Source organism: Vipera berus (assembly GCF_964194415.1).
Source record: "Vipera berus genome assembly, chromosome: 8".
NCBI lineage: Eukaryota > Metazoa > Chordata > Lepidosauria > Squamata > Viperidae > Vipera > Vipera berus.
In genome coordinates, this window is record NC_138211.1 from 10,854,777 (window position 1) to 10,878,615 (window position 23,839).

Consider the following 23,839-nt stretch of genomic DNA (forward strand, 5'->3'; position numbering starts at 1 on the left):
CACTGCTTGGATTCCCATATTGTGCTAAACCATGGTTTATCCCACCATGCTTTACTAAATAAAAGCCAGCTGACAGAGCTTTCATATAATGGCAAGCCATCATAGTTGAGTTCATATGACATTCTAAGCCAAACCCAAACCACATTATGTCTGCATGAATGTGGACATGGAGCCAAACCAACTATTCCATCCAGTCAATATTGAGTTTGTAAACAGAAGATCTTCAGTTCCATGTAGACATGACAGTTATTGCCCAGACAAATCCTGCTGATAGATCAATCTAAATTCATAACATATATGATGCCATTTCTAAATCCAGATTCTGTGAGACATGACAGAAATATATCAAGGGGACCCTGGAACCTCTCATTGCTTTTTACGCTTTAAGCTATCCACTTAATCTATCTTAGACCATTCATATCCTAAGGTAGGCTTCCATTCAGCAGATGAATCTATAAAGACTAGATCCTACCAAATGGTACAGGATCATGGCAATATTTCCACAGCCGCTTTGAACAACTGGAATAATATAATAAAAACCTCATGTTGTTTTGTAATTTCCAAGTAAATTAATTGGCAAGTAACTCTGGCTCCAGCATACCCCAGGTGCTGAGTCTTAACATTCCCATCAATGCCTCTTATCAAACCAAATCAGTTATTTTCCAAAGCTTACACAATACTGAAGCACATAATGCTCCTAAAATCTCTTTGGTTCAGTTCCAATATCTCCAACTCCTGGCTTATGGCTCTTCTATACTTTACAACTAATATTTATCTCTCATAAGGGGATTTGTGTGCATTATTCTCCCAAAATCTCAGAGAGTTTCTAGTGTTGTACCAAAAGATGACATCCTGATGAAGATAAGGTTTCTTTCTCTCTCTCTCTCTCTCTCTCTCTCTCTCTCTCTCTCTCTCTCTCTCTGTGTGTGTGTGTGTCTGTGTCTGTGTCTGTGTCTGTGTCTGTGTCTCTGTGTGTGTGTTTTCCTTTGCTGTATGCGCTGGATAAAATGGGAAGTTGTACCAACCAGCCACCACAAGGTGGTGCTATTTCCTTCTAAAGCCCACAAAAAGCACTCTAGAAGCACTACCTGTTGAACTACAATATCTAGGACTTAGGTTTTCCAGCCATCTCAAGAACATTTAGGTGAGGAAGATTGGAACAAAACATTTATAAAGCTCAATGTGTGAATGCCACTGGTGGAAATTTAAAACGATGGCTTGTTGGTCTCTCCTTCATATATTAAGAATACAACGGAATGAAAGAACAAAACAGAACAGAATAGTTAGAAGGGACCTTGTAAGTTATCTAGTCCAGGAGACCCTACCTTTCTGACAGATGGCAGTCCAGTCTCTTGAAAGCTTCCAGTGATGAAGCTCCCACAACTTCTGAAGGCAATCTGCTCCATTGGTTGATTGTTCTCACTGTCAGAAAATTTCTCCTTATTTCTAGGTTGACTCTCTCCTTGATCAGTTTTCATCCATTATTCCTTCTCTGGCCTTCAGGTGCTTTGGAAAAGAGGTTGAGCCCCTCCTCTCTGTCACAGCCCCTCAACTATTGGAACCCTGCTATGATGTCTCCCCTGGTCCTTCCCTTCACTAGACTAGCCATGCCCAGTACCAGTAACCGTTCTTCATGTGTTTTAGCCTCCAGTCCCCTAATCATCTTTGTTGCTCTCCTCTGCGCTTTTTTTTTAAGAGTCTCAACATCTTTTTTATAGTGTGGTGACCAAAACTGGTTGAAGTATTCTAGGTGTGGTCTTATTAAGGCTTTATATTTTGAGAACCACTTGATACAAGGAATCTGCTTTGCGGGGTAGGGATGGGGGTGTCAATCCTGAAGTGATGGAAGAAATGAAAAATTTTGCACAAGAAACCTGACTGCTTGATCCTCTTTGAATTGTCTGTAGGCAAGCAAGGGTAATACCTACAGTCTGCTTTTAATTACTGAAAATTAAAATACAGATGTTCCTGTAGTTCGTATTTTGCTTCAGGGTCTTCTAAGGAAAAGAAGCCTTGGGGTCCCCAATCTGATTAGAGCAAGATTTCCCACTTGCATAATTCCTCTTGGGCTCTTGATGTGCATGTTCAAGCAACACACTTTTGCACAGCTTGGTAGATTGAATTATATGCATTGCAGGAACCCAGATGTTTAGATTAATTCGGTAAACATGTGTGGGTTGTACTTTCATAGGCACAGGTTAGAATTATACAACACATTCAGCTCTATTCCTTTTAACTGGAGACGTCAGAAAGTAGACTGAGATCTTCAGCCTCTCTTGCACAGCCAAGCCATGATCAGCTGAGTCCTGCAGACCCTCCCAAACCTAACATAAATACCAAATAAAATAGCAAGACCCCATAAGTAAGACTAACTATGTGGGCTGCCTTCGCCTCCCCACTTGAATTCAATTCCTTATAGCAAAAAGTGACTTTGGAATCACCAACATTTTGATGATGTCTTTTGAAACTCTTCTGCATGCAAGGAAAGTTTAATGCATCCATGTGTTGCCTTGTTTGTCCTTGACAAAAGTATTTTTTTTTATCCATGAGATCATCAAACAAAGCTCAAAATTATTTAGGTTCATTTCCTTGGGAGTTTGGAGGATATGCTTGGACTGAAATGTCCTCTCTGCTTCTAATTAAAGCCAGAGCTATTCCCCATTAGCCCAGCTAATATTAATAATAAACTTACCCCCAGCCTCAGAGAAGTCTTCCTGTTAACTCCTTGCTAGCTGACAGTTTTGAATGTGAAACATTTACGATAACTGATGCTTTCCCCAAAGGTGCATTTTCCAAAAGGCAACTGGACTTTCTTGGGTGGTTTTTTTTTCTTGCTTTGAAAGCATTTCACTTCTCATCCAAGATGCTTCTTAACTTTTAAAGCTGCTTTCTCCATCCAGGAGACCTCCAGATATTTTAGAAACACAGATCCCAGAACACTGTGCTGTCTGAGAGGTCTCCAGCTTGGGAAACACCATCCTGGGAAATAATGTGGCTACCTGTCAATATATCTCTTTTAACTATATTTGACTTACTGAACTAAATAAACAAATGCAGAGGAGAGAATAGTAGCCTATCATAGCATACCCCATTTTCGGCACTCTTCCAGTTCAAACCTTCTGCAGAATGACATCTCAAAGATTTAGTGCTACATCTATATGGGAGTCAAGCTAAGGAGGGGGCCTCTGTGGAAAGTAGAGTCCCATTTCATGAGCCCTGAGTGCACATCGTTCGGTTGGGATGTTGCACTGGAATTCAGTGAGCAGGTTGAATGAGTTCTTTCATTCAGGGAGGGAGCCAAGACTATTTGTTGTGTGGGACAGCTTCATTTAGTCATTTTTTAAATAGAAATCAGAACGCTGAGGGACAATTTTTCAGCCAGAAATGCTGCTGTTTTGGACCTGTGTGGTGAAAAGATTAATGGACCACCTCTTTGGCTTGGTTGAGGGAAATCAGAGATGGGGAAGACAAGGGATGAAATAGATGGATGGGATCAAAGAGATTATGAAATGTCCTTGGAAGAACCACAGGTTATTACTGAGGTAAATTTTTTGACATTTTCCATGCAGCCCCCATGACCTTAACCTTACTCAATGGCAGATAATCTTTAGCTAGAGACAAAGGATTTAGAGAATCAATCTGTTGATCTGTCAATCTATCAAATCTCCACACTTTCTGATTTGCAGTTTAAAAGGAAATGTCCCAATAGAAGAAGGAAGTGAAGGGAACAAAACTCAGGTCTGAGTTTTAATATTTTGGGGCTTTTAAGCAGCCAAGTGGAATGGAGATGGTGCTGAAGGAAATCCAGAGTAGCTGTTTCTTCTGCTCTTGATTATAAGGACATTGTTTTCAAAGACTTCTCTGAGGAAAGTTCCCCCCCCTTCAATTAATACCAATTGCTTGCTTCTTCTCTTCACCACCTAATTGTGCATTTCAAAAAAGGAGGCTCATTTGATGGTGTGACTTCATGGATATGTCAGTTTTGACCTATTAAAAACATACTTCAGCCAGAGAATAATTCTAAGAGGAAAGTGGTCCATTCATGGGTGTTCACAGAACTGGCTATATCTTGGCAATCCCACCAGAAGACAATGTAAGTTGACTATCTGAGAAGATTATCATGAAAAGAAATTGAATTGTTGCTATTTAGTTTACAATGGTTGGTTTTACTGCCAGAGAATGAGAAAGTGAGAGAATTAAGAGAGTTTCTGCCTAGGGTGGTAAAATATTTTATTTATTTTAGAGCCGTGGTGGCACAGTGGTTAGAATGCAGTATTGCAGGCTAATTCTGCTGACTGCCAGCAGTTGAATCCAGACAAGCTCAAGGTTGACTCCACCTTCCATCCTTCCAAGGTCTGTAAACCACTTAAAGAGGGCTGTAAAGCACGGCAAAGTGATATATAAGTCTAACTGCTATTGCTATTATATGGTGGTTCCAGTGTGAGACAAAGCCATTGCTGTTATCTTCAGATTCATGCAACAGGCCTGTGCATGAAGTCTAATGCTAGATGCACTGGATCTTAAGCCTAATCTAGCAGGGGTTTCTTCTCATTACTATGGAACTAAAGTTTTGTACATAAACAAAACCATGTCCAGCATCACTTGCGAAGGACTAGTCCAAGTCACAAGAAAGTATGTCAGTGATCCAAGGAGATTACCACTGCATAAAAAAAATGTCTGATGGACTTAGATAAAAGGCATCTCATCCCATGATTAATGTTGTCGTGCCATCGTATTTCCTTCCAATTTATAACTGCGGCTGGATCCATTTAATGACAGTCATGATGCCATTATAAATGGATCCAAATGTCACTGATAACTGCCAAACACTGGACAGTATTCATATTCTTCTTTGTTTGTATTCAAGTTAATTTGTGTGGTTTTTAAAAAGCAATAATAAAAGATCATCGCTTCCTGTATGATGAAAGAGGTTCTAAACAGTTCAGAGTCCAAAAAGTCATCTCATATACTCTTAATATCCAATAGCCTTATCTTCTTCTCATAGTATTTTCTGACTTTTGTTTCTACATTTCATAGCCTTCAATTCCCTATCTTGTTTTTTTTTTGTTTCATTCTGAAGTCCCAAAGGTCGTCGTCTTCTTCTTCTTCTTCTTCTTCTTCTTCTTCTTCTTCTTCTTCTTCTTCTTCTTCTTCTTCTTCTTCTTCTTCTTCTTCTTCTTCTTCTTCTTCTTCTTCTTCTTCTTCTTCTTCTTCTTCTTCTTCCCAAAAGCAACTGGACTTTATTTTTCTTGAAGACATTTTGCTGCTCATCCAAGCTTCTTCAGTTCAGAACTGAAGAGGCTTCTTGAATGAGAAGGGAAATGTCTTCAATGAAAAACAAAGAAAGGCCAGTTGCCTTTTAGACAAAAAAGCACCTTTGGGACAACCATGACCTGGATGACTGAGAATCTCCATAGACTTTCATTCTGAAGCCTTTCCTTGAATCTGCCAACAGGGACAAGTAGTTCTTTATTTCACACAACCTATTAATCTCCATGTGAGTTGTTTTGGCTTAGCATGCAGTATGAAGCTGTGATGAATGTAAATAATAATTAATGGCACAGCGCACTACGTGTAAGGGACCACTATGGCTTGTTCAAGAAGTGGAGTTAAAGGAAACTATCATTCAATCTGAGATGTAAGCCTAAATCGGTCTCTCTCTAGCCCCCTACTCTTTACTCTGCTTTTTGCTCTTCAGAGGAATAACAGAACAGAATGGCAGAGTTGGAAGGGAGCTTGGAGGTCTTCTAGTCCAGGGGTCCCCAACCTCCGGTCCGTGGACTGGTACTGGACCGCAGCATGCCAGCAACCGGTCTGCACAAACAAGCAAAGCCCCATCCATGGGGTGCAGGCAGCACAGAATCTTTCTCCATGGAACTAATCCCTGATGCCCAAAAGGCTGGGGACCTCTGTTCTAGTCCAACCCCCTATTTCAGACAAATAGGCTGAGCCATCCCTCGCTTGGTTCAGATCCTCTTGAGCAACTTCCTTCTCTTTGCTGCAACATGGCAGAGTCTAGAATGGGTGCACAGTATAGGCAGAGAAGAATGTTTGTCTCATTAATTGCCCATTGCATTTCTGCTTCAGGTTTCCTTCTCGCTGTCTCAGAGTCACTTTCTCTTCCAAAGATGAAAGCCCAACAAGAAAAAAAATGGCTGAAGGCGACTTGATGGAGAGAAATCACAGGCAAATAATTGCAGTGATTTTGCCTTTCTGCTACAACACGGGATGTAGTTTTAGGGTCAGGCAGAGATCATTGCTGAACATGATCTGCTACCCATGTTGGAACCTTTTCTTTTCATGATCTAGAATCCATTTAGGGATGTTCCCCAGGCAGGGGCTACAGCCTTGCAATGGCGACTCATGGAACCTTAAGCGTGAGTCCCCCACTCTTTTGAGGCTGAGCTCAGCCTGGCATTAGAGAGGCTGTGCGTAATGAAAATGGCAGCCTGTGGTCTGCATGGGGCAAAAATGCAGAGCAAAGCAAAGTCTTTGCAAATGTGGGATGGAAAAGTATACCACCGAGGACGCCACAATTATAGCTTGGTGGCCAGTTTCTTCTTGGAAGAACACAGCCCCTGTTGCACAATACTTCAGTGTGAGGGATCTGAAGCCCATCAATAGGACTCTGGGGAAGCACAAAAGAATGTCCAGAGGTCCACATGTTCAGTTGAAAGACATATGCTATTCTGGCCCTCAGAAGTTGCAGCAATATCTGAATCTCAAAGTAGAATAGGATAGGATAGGATAGGATAGGATAGGATAGGATAGGATAGGATAGGATAGGATAGGATAGGATAGGATAGGATAGGATATGGAATGGGGAATAGAATAGAATAGAATAGAATAGAATAGAATAGAATAGAATAGAATAGAATAGAATAGAATAGAATAGAATAGAATAGAATAGAATAGAATAGAATAGAATAGAATAGAATAGAAATAGAGCTGGAAGGGACCTTGGAGGTCTTCTAGTCCAGCCCCTTGCTCAAGCAGGAGGACTTATACCATCTCAGACAAGTGACTGTCTAGCCTCTTCTTAAAAGTCTCCAGTGATGGGGCACCCACAATTTCCAGAGGCAAGCTGTTCCACTAGTAAATTGTCCTCATTGTTAGGAAGCTTCTCCTTAATTCCAGGTTGCTTCTCTCTTTGGTCAATTTCCAACCATTGTTTCTTGTCTTGGCCTCTGGTGCTTTGGAGAGTCACGTGACGCCTTCTTCTTGGCAGCCCCTCAAATACTGGAACACTGCTATCACGTCAGCCCTATTTCTTCTTTTCTCTTGACTAGCTCAGTGGCAAAGCTCATCTTTGACCCAGAGAGATTCATGGATTCAATAACCCGTGCAGGTCGCCCTTGACTTACAACCATTCATTTAATGACTGTTCAAAGTTACAAAAATCCTGAAAAAGTAACTTACAATGGCTCCTCACACTTACAATCCTTACAATCTTTGCAGCATCCCCACAGTCACGTGATCAGAATTTGGGCACTTGGCAACCGGCATCCGACATCCCAGGTTTATTTGATCACCATTTGTGACTGGATTCCAACCAGTAAGCTGAATGGGGAAGCCGGATCCACCTAATTGCTTGATTCCCTACATGGCATGGGTCCGGAGTACCTCGGGGACCACCTGCTGCCGGCGTCAACTTCCCTCCTCCCTGTGCGTTCCCACAGAGAGGGCCTCCTCAGGGTGCCTCCGGTCAGAGAATGTCGTCTGGTGGCCCCCAGGGGGAGGGCCTTCTCTGTGGGCGCTCCGGCTTTATGGAATCAGCTGCCGGTCGAGCTCCGAATGGCACCGGACCTTCGCTCCTTCCGACGCGGTCTGAAGACCCATTTATTTGGACAAGCTGGCCTGGCCTGATGGGGGATATGTTAGGGTTTTAATGGGGTTTTTTATATTGATATTGTTTTAACTGGGCTACTATTTAATTCTTTTTAATTTTTGTATTTTGTATTTTATATGTGCCCTGTTCACCGCCCTGAGTTCTTCGGGAGAAGGGCGGTATACAAATATAATAAAATGAAATGAAATGAAATGAAACAACTACAATGATTCTTTTAGCAACCAGGGCAAAAAGGTTGTAAAATCAGACAACCTTGCTTAGCACAGAAATTCTGTTCCCAATGGTGGGTCGTAGGTTCGAGGGCTACCCATATCCAGTGAAAAGAGGTGGAGAAGGAGGAGGAGATTGAGGAAAATAATAATAATAATAATAATAATAATAATAATAATAATAATAATAATAATAATAATAATAATGATGATGATGATGATGATGTTGGAAGGGACCTTGGAGGTCATCTAGTCCAACCCCTGCTCAGGCAGGAAACCCTGTACCATTTCAGACAAATGGCTGTCCAACCTCTGTAGGGAGCAGGATTTGTTGCCAATTTGAGCAAACAGTATTGGCTAAAAACTAAGCAGAACAGAATAGAATAGAACAGAAAAAAAGAGTTGGAAGGGACCTTGTAGGTCATCTAGTCCAACCCCCTGCTCAAGCGGGAGACTCTGTTCCATTCCAGACAAGTGGCTGTCCAATCTCTTCTGGATAGCTTCCAGGGATGAAGCTCCCACAACTTCTGAAGGCAAGCCCTTCCGCTGGTTAATTGTCCTCACTGTCAGAAAATTTCTCCTTATTTCTAGGTTGAATCTCTCTTTTTGTCAGTTTCCCTCCATTGTCCCTTGTCTTGGCCTTGGGGGGCTTTGGAAAATAGGTTGAGCCCCTCCTCTCTTCTGACAGCCCCTGAAATATTGGAAGACTGCTATCATGTCACTAAACAGTTCACAGGCATGGGAAATTGCGGGTCAGTCTCCTTGTGAGCCAGACATGACCTAGTTGTCTGGTAAGCTGACGTATGTCCTGAATTGATATATGGCAGTTTCTTAATGCTTCCCCCCCCCCCTTACAGCTGACTATCACCACTGCTCCCTAGAAGGCCCAGAAATGGTTCCATGGGGGCTAAAAGCAAGGCTGGGTGGGCAGATTCTTGCTTGCCTCTGCCTTCCTCCATCCTTCGTTTACGTCGCACTCCCCATCACATAATTTTCTCCCCCCCCGCCCCCCCCAAGAAAGAAAACACCGCTCCCCCAAGAAATGCCAGGCATCGGGCGCGCACCCCCTCCTCTCCACCCGCGAATTAAGCGACCCCCCCTCTCTCTCTCTCCCGAGGGAGGGCGTCTCGGGGGGTGTCAGAGGAGGAAACCCACTCCCGCAGCCCCAGCCCAGCAACGGAGGAGTGGAGTTGAACTGCGCTGGCTACACGTGGCGAAGCCGACCAAGACCCACCCTTCGCTGGGATCGCCTCGGGGAGGGGGGGGACCGACCGCAGCTGGGGGAGGAGACCAGCTTCGTTCGCTCGACCTGGATCTGGAGGCTCCCCGCGGCCGCCAGCAACTCCCTGCCTGCCTGCCTGCCTGCCTGCCTGCCTGCCTGCTTGCCCCGGTCCCTTGAGCCCCGCATCTGGTGGCCAAGAAGAGACGGACCGAGCTGGGGCCAAGAGCATCTGCGCGGACGGGGTGAAAGGACCGGCCGGAGGCTGCGAGGAAGCGAGAGAGCTCGAAGGGGCGGACGAGCCAGCGGCACCGTCTCGTCGGGGCGCTCCGGCTCGCCCTGGCCACTTCGGACGCCCTCGAGGCATCCCTGCTGAGCTTTGCAAATCCCGAAGCTGCTGGGTTGGAGCTCAAGGACGAGCTGGGAGAAGAACCCGACACACACACACACACACACACACACACACACACCCGCGTCTCTTTGACCAAAACCGACTGCGCTCCTTCTTCCGACGGGCCTCTCCTTCCCTTTCCTCCTTCTTCCCTTCTGCAAGTCAGCTCCTGGACTGTTGTTTCGGGGGTTTTTTTTGCTTTTTTAAGCGAGTTTGGGCTGCTGCTTCTCTCCTTCCCTCTGGCCTAGGCTGCCTCTAGCCTCTTCCCCACTCAGCTGTGGCTTCCAGGAGAAGGCAGCTTCCTACACCAGCAAAAGAGGGAGAAGGTCACCTGGAAATATCCACCTTCTCTTCTCCCAGGACCCTCGACTACTACCGTGCATGATGAAAGGGGTTGGTCCCCCGTTGCTTCTTCCCCTGCTGGTGGGAATCTTGTGTCTCTGGAAGCCGAGTCTGGTGGAACCCCAGTCCGTGTTGACCGACCATGAAATTGAGGAATTCTTGAAAGGCTTCTTGGGAGAGGTGGAGGAGGACTTAGAAGGGCCAGAGGCAGAAAAAGCGGAACTTCCTGAGAATCAAGGAAACCTGAATCCTGAAGAAAAAGAGAAAGCCCCAACAGAGGTGGAAGAAGGTGAGGCCTGATATGTCAGCCTGTCTCTACAATCTCCTCTACCATCGGTGATTCTCAACCTTGGCAACTTTAAGGCGTGCAGACGTCTACTCTGAAACTTGCCAAAGCTGAGAAAAGTTGCTTGCTCTATGCCCAGGAGATCCTATGTTTTCATTTGGACCCAGAGCTGCTAGGAAAGATTTGCCCTGGGGAGAGACTGCTACTCAGAGCACTGTAGATTAAATCAGACTTCCCATCTGTGGTCTGCAAAAATCTTTAGTGGCAACAGAGAGTTATTTTGCTTCTATCTAATTTTTGCCTGGACATGGTAGCCTTTGATTAGATGCGGTTGATCAGTGGCTTGACTTAAGCTAAGTCAGAATCTATTTTGATTGGCTTAATCTTGGCGTCTTGTGGGAATCCAGCCACTGCAGCTTCTAAGCTCAATGTTGTCATTTTAGGGCAGGCATGGCAAACTTGCGGTCTTCTTGAGGCTGTGAAATGCAACACACAGCATCTCTTTTTTGCTGGCTGGGATAGTTGGAGTTGTAATCCAATGGCATCCGAAGAGTCAAACTTTCCCCATTTCCTGTGTTTTGCATGATATGTGAGCCCGGCCAATTCTCTCATAGTCAGCAAACCGCATTTAAATGTTGTAGCATGATGCATGCAGAATTTTAAACTTTCCACAACAGTATCAATTGCTGAAAGTAAAGAAAGTTTTGTTTCACAGCCTTCTCTTGCCCTAAATACAGTGACAGTAAATTTAGATAATCAAAGTTCATTTACGAAGCCTGGAAGATGCTGCAAGTTGGATGTGCTAATATTTTATTAGGAAAGTTTTGTGTTTCATTTCCTGTTCATTCTAGTCTAGGAGTGCTATGTTGCTGTTATCTAGGAACTCAGGGCTTCCGGAAGCTCATATGGCTAATGTTGAAGATGATGGATTACAACTGGATTATATTGAACTGGATACCATCTCCCAATCCAACCTATTTCCTAAAATGAGGCAGACCCCCATAGGTGTCATACTGAGCTCCCCAAATGAAGACAGGATAGAAGACCTGAAATGAACACAATGCAAATCAATCAGTCAATCAATCTGCGTTGCCCTTTGTGGTTGCTAGAGAAGTTTTAGGCTCAGGATCTTTTGACCCAACATCTTGTTGGAGAAGTTGGTCCCTCAAGGAACACCAGCCTTTCTAATATCTGTGGATACAGCAGAAAAATCTTCCCTGCATCCTAAAAACTTACTGTGGTAGAAGGTCTCATGAACAAGTGTTCATTGTCCTCCAATGGTTGATCTACCTATGGAGAGAAAATGGAGTTATTGGGGAGGGGGGAAGGGTGCTTCTAATTTTAGGAGTGAAACCATTGCCCATTCTTCCTTTGCGGTTCACTTGCTGTCCTTAGTTGCCAATTTGAGCCAGCAGCTCATCTGAGGAAGTCCATGACAACTGAGGCTGTTATAAAATTGTTACTGTTTATTGTTAGGAAAGAGGCAGGAATGATTGAATCAGCAAACTATGCAGCTGACTGTCCTATCATGTCTCCTCAAGATTGCTCCTCCAATTTCTTTTTCAACCTTCCCTTAAAAGCCCAGAAACCAGCAAAAAAGTGTCCCGGGAGAGAGTTGGTTCATGCCAATATGTGATCTTTCCGTTGTTTTTAAAGCATATATTTATGGAACAGCTGCTGCTCCTTTTATAGTTGTTGCCTATTACTCATATAATGTCTTCTGACTAGTGGTATATCGGCATTTATTAATTCTTCACCACATGGCATGTCCTTCACAAATGAGGACAAGAAACTCTTGACTTGTGCAGAGATCTCCGTTGTTTGTCCTTAAAGAAAATGTGTTGAATTGTTGATGCATTGCAAGATGCAGATGGATGCATTTGCGACCTGAATCCATATTTTAATATGCATATTTTTAAAAACCTCTTTCCTTCTGGAGCCTAAGGCAGCAAATATTAGCTGAGTGCAATGTAAGAATTCAGCAGATTTGTCCTTATCTAGCTTTGGATTCCCATGGATTGGGAACCTAGCTAATCTCCTTTGTAAGCAGTGTTTTATAGCACAAGAGTTGTGTGTGTCCTGTTCCAGCTTGGTAAAACCATGATTTAGTGAGATTTGTTAGGTCTTCAGGCAGCTTCCATGCAGACATTGATTGAACTTATCTCAGCTTTGTTCCAACAAGGTTACTATCTTGGGCACCTGCAACTTTGTCGGAGGTGGGGGGGAAATGTTTAGCTAGACACATACCCCCAAGGGTAGTCTCTCCCCCAAGGCAGTTCTCCATACATGTAGTTGTGAGGTACAGATTTAATTCTTGCATCCGTAGCTGCAAGAAACCACTGCACTATTTATCTGATCCTCATTAAACTGGCTGATTGTGCCTTTTGATGCAAGTTGTTGCAAGTTGTTGCCTGCAATTAGAACAGGAGCAGAACCTCTTGACAAGGAAAGTTGATGAATGGATTTCGGTTAAAGGTAGTTAAATTTCATTTGTGGTATCTGGCTCACAGTTCCATTTCTTCTCCAATGGAAGCTATCCCAGGAGTCAGATAAAAGCTTATGTCATTATGCATTCCCCAATAATTGCGTTATTATAAAATGTAAGCAGTGCATTACACTGATTTATTATCCATTTCACCTTCCATTCTTCCCAGAGGCACAGGACACCGTATACAATTTTCTCCCCTGCTTTTTTAAAAAAAATCTTTTTATATGATTTCTATCCTGTTTTTCTGGCCGGAGAACACACGTTATCTGCACAACAACCCTATGAGGTAGGGTGTTGGATAATATTGATGAATCCAAGATCATAAAGTAAGACTGAGTCGATACTGAAATTTGGGTCCTCATCATTCTAACCATGATACCCAATCAAGCAGCTTCTTAATAGGAGACCTTTGGTTTCATTTTAGATAAAGAGTGAACAAGATCAGATATAATGAGCTGGGAGGAACCGGAAACCTCGACTTACAGCCATTTGCTAAGTGACCGTTCAGAATTACAATGTTACTGAAAAAAGTGATGACCAGTTTTCACAATTATGACCATAGTAGCAGCCCCGTGGTCACATGATCAAAATTCGGACGCTTAGCAACTGGTTCATATTTATGACGGTTGCGGTGTCCTGGGGTCACGTGATCCCCTTTTTATGACCTTCTTACAAGCAAAGTCAACAGGGAATCCAGATTCACTTAACAACCGTGTTAGTAACTCAACAACTGCACGAGTCAACTAACAACTGTGGCAAGAAAGATCTCAAAATGAGGCAAAACTCACTTAACAGCTGTCTTGCTTAGTAACCAAAATTTTGAGCTCAGTCGTGGTCATAAGTCAAGGACTACCTGTACCTAAGTATGGACAACATATTTTTCCCTTTTTCCATGTTTAAAGGCCTTCTTCCTTTAAAAAAATATATTTCATTTATTTTAAGGCTTAAACTGTTTTTTATGTTCTTCCTTCAAGCGTCAGGAAAGGACTCTGCTGTTTTTCAAGGGGGTGTCAGAGTTTGCCTGCCAAACCAGGGGGCAGGGGTCTTTAGTAAGAGCACCGACAGGCCATGATGCTTTCTGTTAATGGAGATAATTTTGTGGGAGACATGTGCTTTGGCTGCTGAGTATGTGCTGGCAACAGAACAGGAGCTTGTACTATGTCACTGATATGACAGGCGACACATTTTTCCTCATTACCCAGAAATTATCTTAGTTGGGAATGTGTGTGGAGCTTTCAAGTGAGGCCTCTCAAACAGCCCTAATCAGCTGGAGAAAAGCCCAATTGGTTCTTGGAAACATCCTTCTGATGATGCATTCAAGTGATTTTACTGCATTCCTAATTTTTCCCCCCATCTGCTTAATCCCTCTTAGCTGATAGTTTTGCTCGCCTTTCTTAACGTGTGCCTTCAAGTGTTGCCTTCTGCCCTGCAGGAGCCTTGAACTAGCTAGACAGTTACATGTGGATTATCGCTGATGAATCTCAACTGCAGTCGCTTAGCTTGGCACGTAGGACTTGCCCATGAAGTCTGGAGCTGGGTGGAGGGAATATCACAGCTTGGACATGACTCAGTTGGAACTGGAAGCAGAGCTTTTCTTATGTACAATTGTCGCAAAGAATTCTTTGCTGTTCTTTTCCATTCTCCATCCTGGTTTGGTTCCGAATACAGTAGAGTAGGGGTCTTCAAGCTTGGCCCTCTTATGACTTGTGGACTTCAACTCCCAGAATTCCTCAGCCAGGCATGCTGGCTGAGGAATTCTGGGAGTTGAAGTCCACAAGTCATAACAGGGTCAAGTTTGAAGACCCCTGTAGTAGAGTGTCCAACCTTGATTTCCTTTGTGGCTTGGATACAGCAGGAAGTTTAGACAGCTAGTTCTTGTTCTGCACATTCCTGACCTTGCTTTAGTCATGGACATGGTACCTCTGTGCAAAAGGAGAGAGAGAGAGATGTCAGGAGATATGAGAATTCTGGTTTCTGAGACAGCCTGCCAGCAGGGCAAGGCTTCTGCTCTTGATATAACTGTAAATGCCAGGCTGTTTTATAGCTAGTTGCCCAAACTGGCCTGGGCTGTTCTTCCCACAGGCTGTAGAAATGCTGCAGTTCAGAACTTAGGAATAAGCCTGTTGCTCTGTTGCGATTATGAGTTGACATTAATCACCAGCAGTCTATCCACTCCAGGGAGGCCCTCTGATTCATAGACCCAGACCCTTCGCCCAGATCTAGTTCAGGCATTCATGTTCAGGATTTCTCAGAAAGAAAAGTTTTGGAAAAATTCCATAAGGAATCCCGAATGAAATCTAGTTTTGTTTCAAGAGTCATCCATTGGTTTGAATCAGAGGGAAAGGAGAAATGATGGCAATAATATCTGCAGTGCGGTCTTGATGGTGATTCTATTTTTGTTGCGTCTGGGGGATGTTTGGGTAACATTTTTGGGTGGCTCACAAGTAAGTCCATTGCCTGCAACCAAGAATTTCATTGAATAAGGGTTAGGAGGGTTTCCAATGCAATAGATTCTCCAACTCCTGGGTTTTATTTAGAAATGTAGAGAACTAACTATCTTCTCTCTCCCAAAGTTGCACAGGAAAGAGTGACAGAGAAGCCCAAGAAAGGGAAGAAGGAGAAGCCACCCAAACCCACAAAAAAGCCAAAGGAGAAACCACCCAGGAGCTCCCCAAAGCCAAAGCCTCCCAAAAAGGAGAAGCCCCCCAAACCCACCAAAAAGCCAAAGGAGAAGCGTCCCAAGGCCACCAAGAAACCTAAGGAGAAGCGTCCCAAAGCCACCAAGAAACCAGCAGCTGGAAAGAAGGCAGAAAGGCCTTCTCCTCCAGTTCCACCAGAAGAAGAGAGGTACCACTTTCCAGAAACACCACTGATCCCGCCTCCAACTGGAGAGGAAGATGGCTATGGGTTGCCTGATTCATCCCATTATCTCTTTCCCTACGGACGAGAAGATGACCTTTCCCGAGTCAATGAAGAAGGGGGTGAATGTAAGTTCCAGGGCATTTCACATCCATCCTACAACCTCATGTCTTCACCACACAGTGACTTAGCCTGCACATAATGTCAAGACTTGATATGTGAACCCAGACTTACCCTGTTTCCTGTTTTTTTTAAGCTACTTTCTCATCCCTCTCTTACTTCTTAAGAGGAAGCACCCTGGGGCAAAGATGCGCATTGGGAATCCCTAGAGAAAGGCATTAGTTGAAAGTAGAGATTAGACATTGGTGAAGCAAAGGCCCAGGAAGAAACTTTCTCCCACACACAGCCAAGAAGCACCACTTGGGGCTTTGCGGTGCTGTCTTTTCTCTAAGTTGTTTAAATCCCAAAGAGAAACAAGCTAGAAACTAAGGAGAGATTCCCTAAAGGGGAGAACAATTAACCAGTGGAACGCCTTGCCTTCAGAAATTGTAGGTGCTCCATCACTGGAAGCTTTTGAGAAGGACAGCCACCTGTCTGGAATTGTATAGGACAGGGGTAGGCAACTTTGGCTCTTTTATGACTCATGGACTTCAACTCCCAGAATTCCTGAGCCAGCGTGGCTCAGCTTGGAAACCTCTCCCTTTTCCCTCAGCGTGGCTGGCTCAGGAATTCTGGGACTTGAAGTCCATGAGTCATAAAGCGGCCTGGGCCTAGGGCAGGGGTAGGCAACCTTGGCTCTTTTATGACTGGTGGACTTCAACTCCCAGAATTCCTGAGCCAGCGTGGCACAGCTTGGAAACCTCTCCCTTTTCCCTCAGCGTGGCTGGCTCAGGAATTCTGGGAGTTGAAGTTCACGAGTCATAAAAGAGCCAAGGTTGCCTACCCCTGGTATAGGGTCTCCAGCTTGAGGAAGGAGTTGGACTAGAAGACCTCTGAGGTCCCTTCCAACTCTGTTATTCTGTTTCAGAAGCATTTCTAAAGAGTAAAGAAAATATCATGAGATATGTCAGTTTAGTCACATACATAAGATTTACCCAGTACCTTACTCTCTTTTGCTTCTTAATTTCCCGGTTAATTCCTCTTTACTGTTTGGTCAAGTGTCCCCTCCTAACAATTTTTTTCTCTTCATTCTTCTGCTTTCAAACTTGCCCCCCCCCGCCCCCCATTGCACTACAGGAACGTGTCATCCTCAGACACAAACTCGATAAACAACCCATCATTATTTTGTTAATTTGCAAGATTGACCCTGAATGGTTCCTAGCTTGTTCAGGAATCCCTATTTTTTAAAAAAACTGGGTTTAGTGTTTTGTGCAAACTTACCCATTGCCTTGTATCACATATCACACTAAACCTTAAAGCAATATGTTTGTTTCTGGGTTAGTTGGTCACATTTAAAAAAAACACACCAATCAATCAAAGTTCAGTGTGATGTGAAAAAAAGAGTGCTCATCTTTGACAATATCTGTTTTATCCTGCAGCTCTTTATCCTGAGAAGATAATTGAAAAACAAGATCCGTCCAGGTTTCACAGTAGGTATAATCAGATTACGGGGTATATACCAGCATCAAGTGTAATCAGATTATGGGGTATAATAATAACATCTCAAGAGGTATTTATGGGCTACTTCTAAGGCTATTTGAGAAAGGAGTTTAAAATTTGGAAAAAGGGAAAAGGCACGAATGCACTTGATAAGGATAGAGTATTATATTCATCAGGAAGTTGGATAATGTAGAATCATCCCAGTAGGAAGGAGCCAAAAAGATTTCATATGAAGAGGGCAAGGATGATTAAACTCAAGGTAACAACAATACTGTGGACCTACAGATGTGCTGAAGGAGTTATAGTAGATAAGACCATGCTAGAAAAGGGTGAAATTTAATCCAGAAGGCGAGTTTCCCATTTTAATGGATTTTCAATTTTAAAATACATTAAAATTGAAGCACTGGATTTAACAACAAATTGCCCTGAGTGAATCCAGTGGCAGGTAAGAAGCTTTGGATGGATCTATAGCATGCAGATTGTGAGTTACCCATAAAAGAACAAAATAAGAATAGATCAGAGGGTTGTCTATACAGAGCAAGAACCGGATGGATCTTTTACAGAGGTATGTGTTTACATCCCTGATGATTTGATTGTGCTTTTTTTCAGCTGATGTCTATGAATCTCCAACGGGGCCACAGGAGACCCCCACGGATGACAAAGATCAGGAAGGTCAGCCAGGTAAACAGACATTAATTTCCAAGGTTGGCTGTTTCTCAGACCACTTGCTATCTTTAAATCATGTTGTCAAGACCACAAAGTGGATTAAGGAAGATATTTCTTCATTCCTCTTGCAAACAAACCTCTTAACCTGTCCTCTAAGCTACCCGGAGACTGGTTTATGCCTAAGGGAATTCCTGAATCCCACCATCGGATGAGATCCATTTTTCTTAGCTATCCTAGAAAATTCTGCATAGAATTCTGCATTCCTGGTTCTACATCTGGCCAAATCTTCATTATAAATTTCCTTACAGAGTGGAATGTAACTGCTGTCATCTGTGCAAAAAGCCAGCAGGCTGGAAACAGAATTTCAAAAGAATTTGAGGGCCAGCCACAACTATCTGCTATAGTCAATGCGATGCAGGGAATAAAAGCGGCTGTTACTTAACAACTTTACTGAAGCAGGGCTGGTGTGAGAGACAAATTGTGATTCATGTTTTCCTTTCTTGCACTTTTGTGCTCTATCACTTTGGGGAGAAGTTAAGCCTTCTTTATTCAACTTGCTGTTGAAGTGTCTTGGCAAGTTGCAGTCAAAACATTAGCAGAGTTTTTGAAAGAGCAAAAAATATAAGACCTCCATTGTCTTGCTGCATGGAAGACCACTGTCAAGAGTGAACATTTGGCAGCTACGTCCCTCTCTGTTTTCATCTTGCTATTAGAATAAGGTGGGGGGGAGGTGTTTTCAAATGGGTTAGTTAGAAAAAACGAAACCTTTACAGTTCTATGGAAGCTGGCTGAAAGTTGGCAGGATGGAAACTTTTCAAGGACATTCTAGCAGGTGTGAAGAAGATAGCTGATGGGTCTCATAACAAAGAGAACATGTTTACATGAGGTACGTGGGCATCTGGGAGGGGTTTGTTGGCTGGGAAAGTCATTGTTATATGCTATGGTCTGATGCCTTGGGATTTTAGAGTTAGTTTTACCTCGCCTTTACCAGGCCATGTATTCAATAAACAGTAAGCTTCTCAGAAATGAAAATAATTCTGGACTTTTATTTGGATATTTGAGCTGGAAGTCAACAACCACTTAATACACCTATGTCTTACATCTTTTGTCCTTCTTGGCAGAAAAAGGAGGGAATTGAGATCCATCTGGGGAGGAGAGCACCTGCTTGGGAAAGGATGGTTGAAGTGAATAAACCTATTCTTTTTTAAACTATCTCTTGCCTTCAAAAGGCTTTGTGTCACGGACCCAACCCCCAGACTCAGGAAATGTCTGTGCTTCTTGTTTGTTCTCTAGAATTTCCTGTAGAGCAAGAGCCGCCAACACTGGACTTCAATGAACAGATTGAGCGCGAGGACTACGAGGATTGTACGGTGCCATTCTTGTTAACTTGCCTCCCCAAGGGTCATACTGTTTCTGGGGAAGTAGCCATCTCCTGTTGTGGGTGGAGGAGTAGCAAGGGTCCATGGCTTCAGGATAGCAGATTTTTTCTGATTCTTTGATTCAGGCATGACCTGATGCTGTTATATGCAATTCAGGATCTCTGAACATAGGAACACATACTCTTAATTATTTCCTGTAGCAAAAGATTTCCTAGTCTTCCTAGCCATTTGGCTTCTTGGGTTGTGTAGAAACATCTGGTGATCTTTCTGGTGCCATAAAAGGTAATGTAAAAGAGTCATGACATTTCCACGATCAGAGTATCCTTGAAACCTTTTTTTGGTGTTCTGTGACCAGAAACATTAATTCTAGTTTGCAGAATCCGTGACCCTAAAGTTCAACAGTCTTTTGCCTGGCTTTGATATGGAGACCTCTTGGCTGACGGGTGGAACAAATATGTTTATGCAACTGACCTTGGGTTTAATTTTCAGCATCTCCACAAGTGGAAAAGATTCATCATATCCTGGAGAGGCCCAGCTGATCAGTCATGTCAGCCTTCCCCCATCTAGTGCTTTCCAGATGTGGGAATTTCCAGCTCGCAAGAATCCTAACTATATTAGCCATGGTGGCTAGGAATTTGGGAACCGAGCATTGGTTGATACTGATGGAGGCTATGCTGAATTAGTACTGTAGGGTCTACAGACTTGTTGTTCCAAAAATCCTCCCTGCTTCTATCTCAAAGGTGTTTTTTCAAGAGGCAACTGGACTTCCTTGGTTTTTCCTTGAAGACATTTGCTTCTCATCCAAGAAGCTTCAGTCAGAATTGAAGAAGCTTCTTGGATGAGAAACGAAACATCTTCAAGGAAAAACAAAGTCAGTCCAGTGGCCTCTTGAAAAATTACCTTTGGAACCACCGTGGATGACTGAGAATCTCCACAGACATGTCCCTGCTTCTAGAGATGCTGGTTAGACCATAGAACTAATATCTCATTGCTTGGTTAAGCGGGATCTTAGAATCTTTCTGGGTTAAGGTTAAGAAATGACTGTCTGATGGATTCATCAGAAGTTGCCTTTTTGGGTTGGCATAACCAGTCATTTTTATGACTGGGTCTGCCAGGCTCTGCAGCTTCAATGGTTTTTGCTATGGGGCAATCTTTGGGCCCAACGGAGGTCCTGGTTCTGATTGTTTTTGCAGGTTGCATACCTATGTTTCATATATTTTGGACTGTGCTCTACATCAGTATTTCTCAAAGTTTCACAACTTTAAGACATGTGGACTTCAAGTCCCAGAATTCCCTAGACAGCCCCACTCATCTTCAGGTTGCCAAGATTGAGAAACATTGCTCTATACGATCTAGAGGTAGTCCTCAACTTACGATGACAACCGGGACCAGTATTTCCATTGCTAAGCAAGGCAGGTCTTAAGTGAGTCACGCCCAATTTTATGACTACTTTTTTTGTCAAAGTTAAACAAATCAGCACAGTTGTTAACTGAATCACACCATTGTTAAGTGAATCCAACTTTTTCCATGGACTTTGCTTGTCAGAAGTTGCCTGACAACGTCGCAAACATTATGCCGGGATGCTGCAACAGTCATAAATACATGCTGGTTCCAAGCATCTGGATTTTGATCATGTGACCATGGGGAAGTTTTAACATTCGAAAGTGCAAGGATTGATCATCAATCGCTTTTCCCAGTGCTGCTGTAGCTTTGAAGAGTGTCTAAATTAATGGTCATTAATGGTCAAGGACTACCTATATTCTCCTTGTTGGTCCGTGGCTCACCTCCTTGTTCTTTCCTGCTCTTTCATGACCACCCCAGTGAGAATCTAGACTGTCTCTTGTGATCATTTTCCACCAAGAGTGTCTGTGGCCCCAGTTGCGCTGAATTTTTGGAAGGATAGAGGGAGCGCTATGCTGCATGTTTCTGTGACCTGCAGACACGTGCATCGGAAATTCTCCCAGCCACATTTCAGAAGAAAATTATTTCTCGTATTTAGGCATTCAAGGAAAAAGAGAAAGAGAACATTTCAGAGCTGCAGAAGAACTATTTTAGTTCCATGCTGTGAGTTGGAAATAAAGGCGGTTCCTGGATCGAAGTCTGCTGTGAAACAGTCGGTCCATTTTGTAGATGCTGGCAGAAATGATGGATGCGCTAGTAATCATAATAATAATCATGTTTACAATGCTGCAGTGCCTTGAATCTGGCTTAGATTTGTGCCAACTTTCCTAGAAGGAAGCAGTTCAGTACCACCCTCCCCCTCTTCCTTCAGACTTACCCTTCGTTTCCGCCGCATGTGATCTGGCTTTATTTTGGCCTACGTGAGTGGAAAATGCCCAGCGTTTTCTGAAGAATGTTTGACAGATGAGAGAGATTTTGCCAAAACAAATGCAAAGGTACCTGGCATCAGGACCAAAACTTAAGGCTTGGCTGGCTAGAGATTTTTTCATCCTCTTATTTTACCCTGGGCACCGAGCTAGGAAGCCACAGGAGTTTGAATGCTTCCGGCTCTCTGTTTATGTCCTATAAAGTTAGAGAATTGCTTTTTTGTTTTGCCTTTTCCCCCACCCCCTCCTCGTTTTGCACATTTCCCTGCCCCTCCAGGACTGTGTGGAGAAAAGAGGGCTATTCCCTGCACTGCTGTCAAGCAGGGTTGCTCTAAGTGAAGAGATGCAGTTGCAAGCAGGATTTTGCTGGAGTTGTGCAGGCTTCGGAATGGATTCACAATGATATTACTTGATTTATTTTCTGCCCATCTCATAGTTCCGGTGACTTGAACGGTTGCAATGGAAAAATCAGACCCTCTATTGCTTTGATAGCTGCATTTGCGATGGTTCTGAGACCAAAATGGCTGGTGCAGTTCTTGACTCCCCCATGTTGTGTGAGCATGACATTTGGCCTTAAGTCTGTTGCAACAAGATCTCCAAAACCCTCTGATAGCCAATTGGGCTATCAAAAGTCTGTCTTATTGGATAGGAGGACAACCTTCCCCGATTTGGATTCCCTCAAGTAATGTGAGCTTCGGCTCCTTGAGTTCCCACCTCCAAGAACATCACTGAAGGTTCTGGATGCTGAGGCCTCAGTGTCTGGAGGACTTCCAGGTTATGAGATCAGTTTTGATAGACCACTGGTCCATTTTATCCAAAGTAACAGTCCCCTTTCACTAACTGAGAGAGCCAGTTTGGTGTAGTGGTTAAGGCACCCAGCTAGAAAGCCAGAGACTGTGAGTTCAAGTCCTGCCTTAGGCATGAAAGCCAGCCGGGTGACTCACCAGGAGACTGTGAGTTCTAGTGCCCACTTAGACATGAAAGCCAGCTGGGTGACTTTGGGCTAAGCACCAGGAGACTTGTCACTTTTGGTTCCGCCTTAGACGTGAAAGGGAGCTGGCTGACCATGGGCCAGTCCTACTTATTCCGCCCAACCCATCGCACAAGGCGGTGGTTGTGGGGAAAATAGGGGGAGGAAGGTGCCTTTGGATATATTTGCTACCTTGAGTTATTGGGTAAAAAATAATAAAGGCCGGATACAAATAAATAAACAAGCTTTTCCATAGCTTAAAGAAGACAAAACAGAAGGTTAGGGTGAAATGCACGGATGGAATCAACTTCCTTACAGTCTCCCCATCTTCCTTCTGAAGGAATCCTTTTTCTTTCTACAGACCAATATGTCCGGCGTGAGAAAAAACCCAAAAAACCGCCACAAAAGAAACCAGAGAAGCCCAGGCTGGAACCAGAGGAGAGACCAAGTAGGTAGACCTTGGGCTCCTTACTATCATTTTATCAGGCGGTTGAAAAATAGAAGGAGGTTGAGAGACAGAGGCAGGCAGGAAGGGCCAAATTTGTTTCTCAACCCCTTGGTGAAACACACACAAAAAATTACTCTCCAGATCTTGGGTTTTTAAGCTAAAGCTGGGAAAGATGACTGAATCCTTGGAAAGCCCCTGTTTTTACAACATCGGCAATAGATGGTCATTTTGGTGGACGGCTAGGAGATATTGTTATCATGTATCATTGTTCTTATTATTATTATTGTTTCTCACCGAGGCTTGTAGTGGGCATGGTGTTGTAGGGCAATGTTTCTCAACGTTGACAACTTTAGGTTGTGTGGATTCAGTTCTCTTCAGTCCTGGGAACTGAAGTCCATACATCTCAAAGTTGCCAAGGTTGAGAAAACACCACTACAAGGGATATTTAGTCTATATCTTTCTACCTCCTTTAGGAGAGTTTCCACTACCACCCCCACCCCCTCAATATAGCTACGCATTGAACGTTCATAAGACTTAAAACACTTAGGAATTTAGTTTCACACACAAATGGGAAGCTACTGCCTGCCAATTGTTTTCAGAGAGAGAGAGAAAAAAATCAACCTTGTGTTTAGTAGAGAACTAGGGATGCGGTGGCTCAGTGGGTTAGGCTGCTGAGCTTGTCGATCAGATGGTCGGCAGTTTGGCGGATCGAATCCCGAGTGCCGCATAACAGAGTGAGCGCCTGTTACTCGTCCCAGCTTCTGCCAACCTAGCAGTTCGAAAGCACGTAAAAATGCAAGTAGAAAA

At 43.6% G+C, this 23,839-nt stretch overlaps 1 protein-coding gene across 3 annotated transcripts in view; it reads left to right on the forward strand.

The window, feature by feature from the left end:
- The first annotated feature begins 9,418 nt into the window (after positions 1 to 9,418).
- AEBP1 (AE binding protein 1) overlaps positions 9,419 to 23,839 on the forward strand; it is a 32,162-nt gene continuing 17,741 nt past the window's right edge. For 2 of the 3 annotated variants that reach the window (XR_014027234.1, XM_081333827.1), the window contains exons 1-6: positions 9,419 to 10,299; positions 15,358 to 15,771; positions 17,182 to 17,232; positions 17,852 to 17,923; positions 19,202 to 19,273; positions 22,946 to 23,032. Coding sequence is in view for 2 of the 3 variants with exons in the window: in XM_081333827.1 (XP_081189953.1) it covers positions 10,050 to 10,299; positions 15,358 to 15,771; positions 17,182 to 17,232; positions 17,852 to 17,923; positions 19,202 to 19,273; positions 22,946 to 23,032 (946 nt within the window). In the remaining variant the exon portion in view is untranslated. The remainder of the gene's footprint in view (positions 10,300 to 15,357; positions 15,772 to 17,181; positions 17,233 to 17,851; positions 17,924 to 19,201; positions 19,274 to 22,945; positions 23,033 to 23,839) is intronic. The other variant, XM_081333828.1, reaches the window with a different exon arrangement.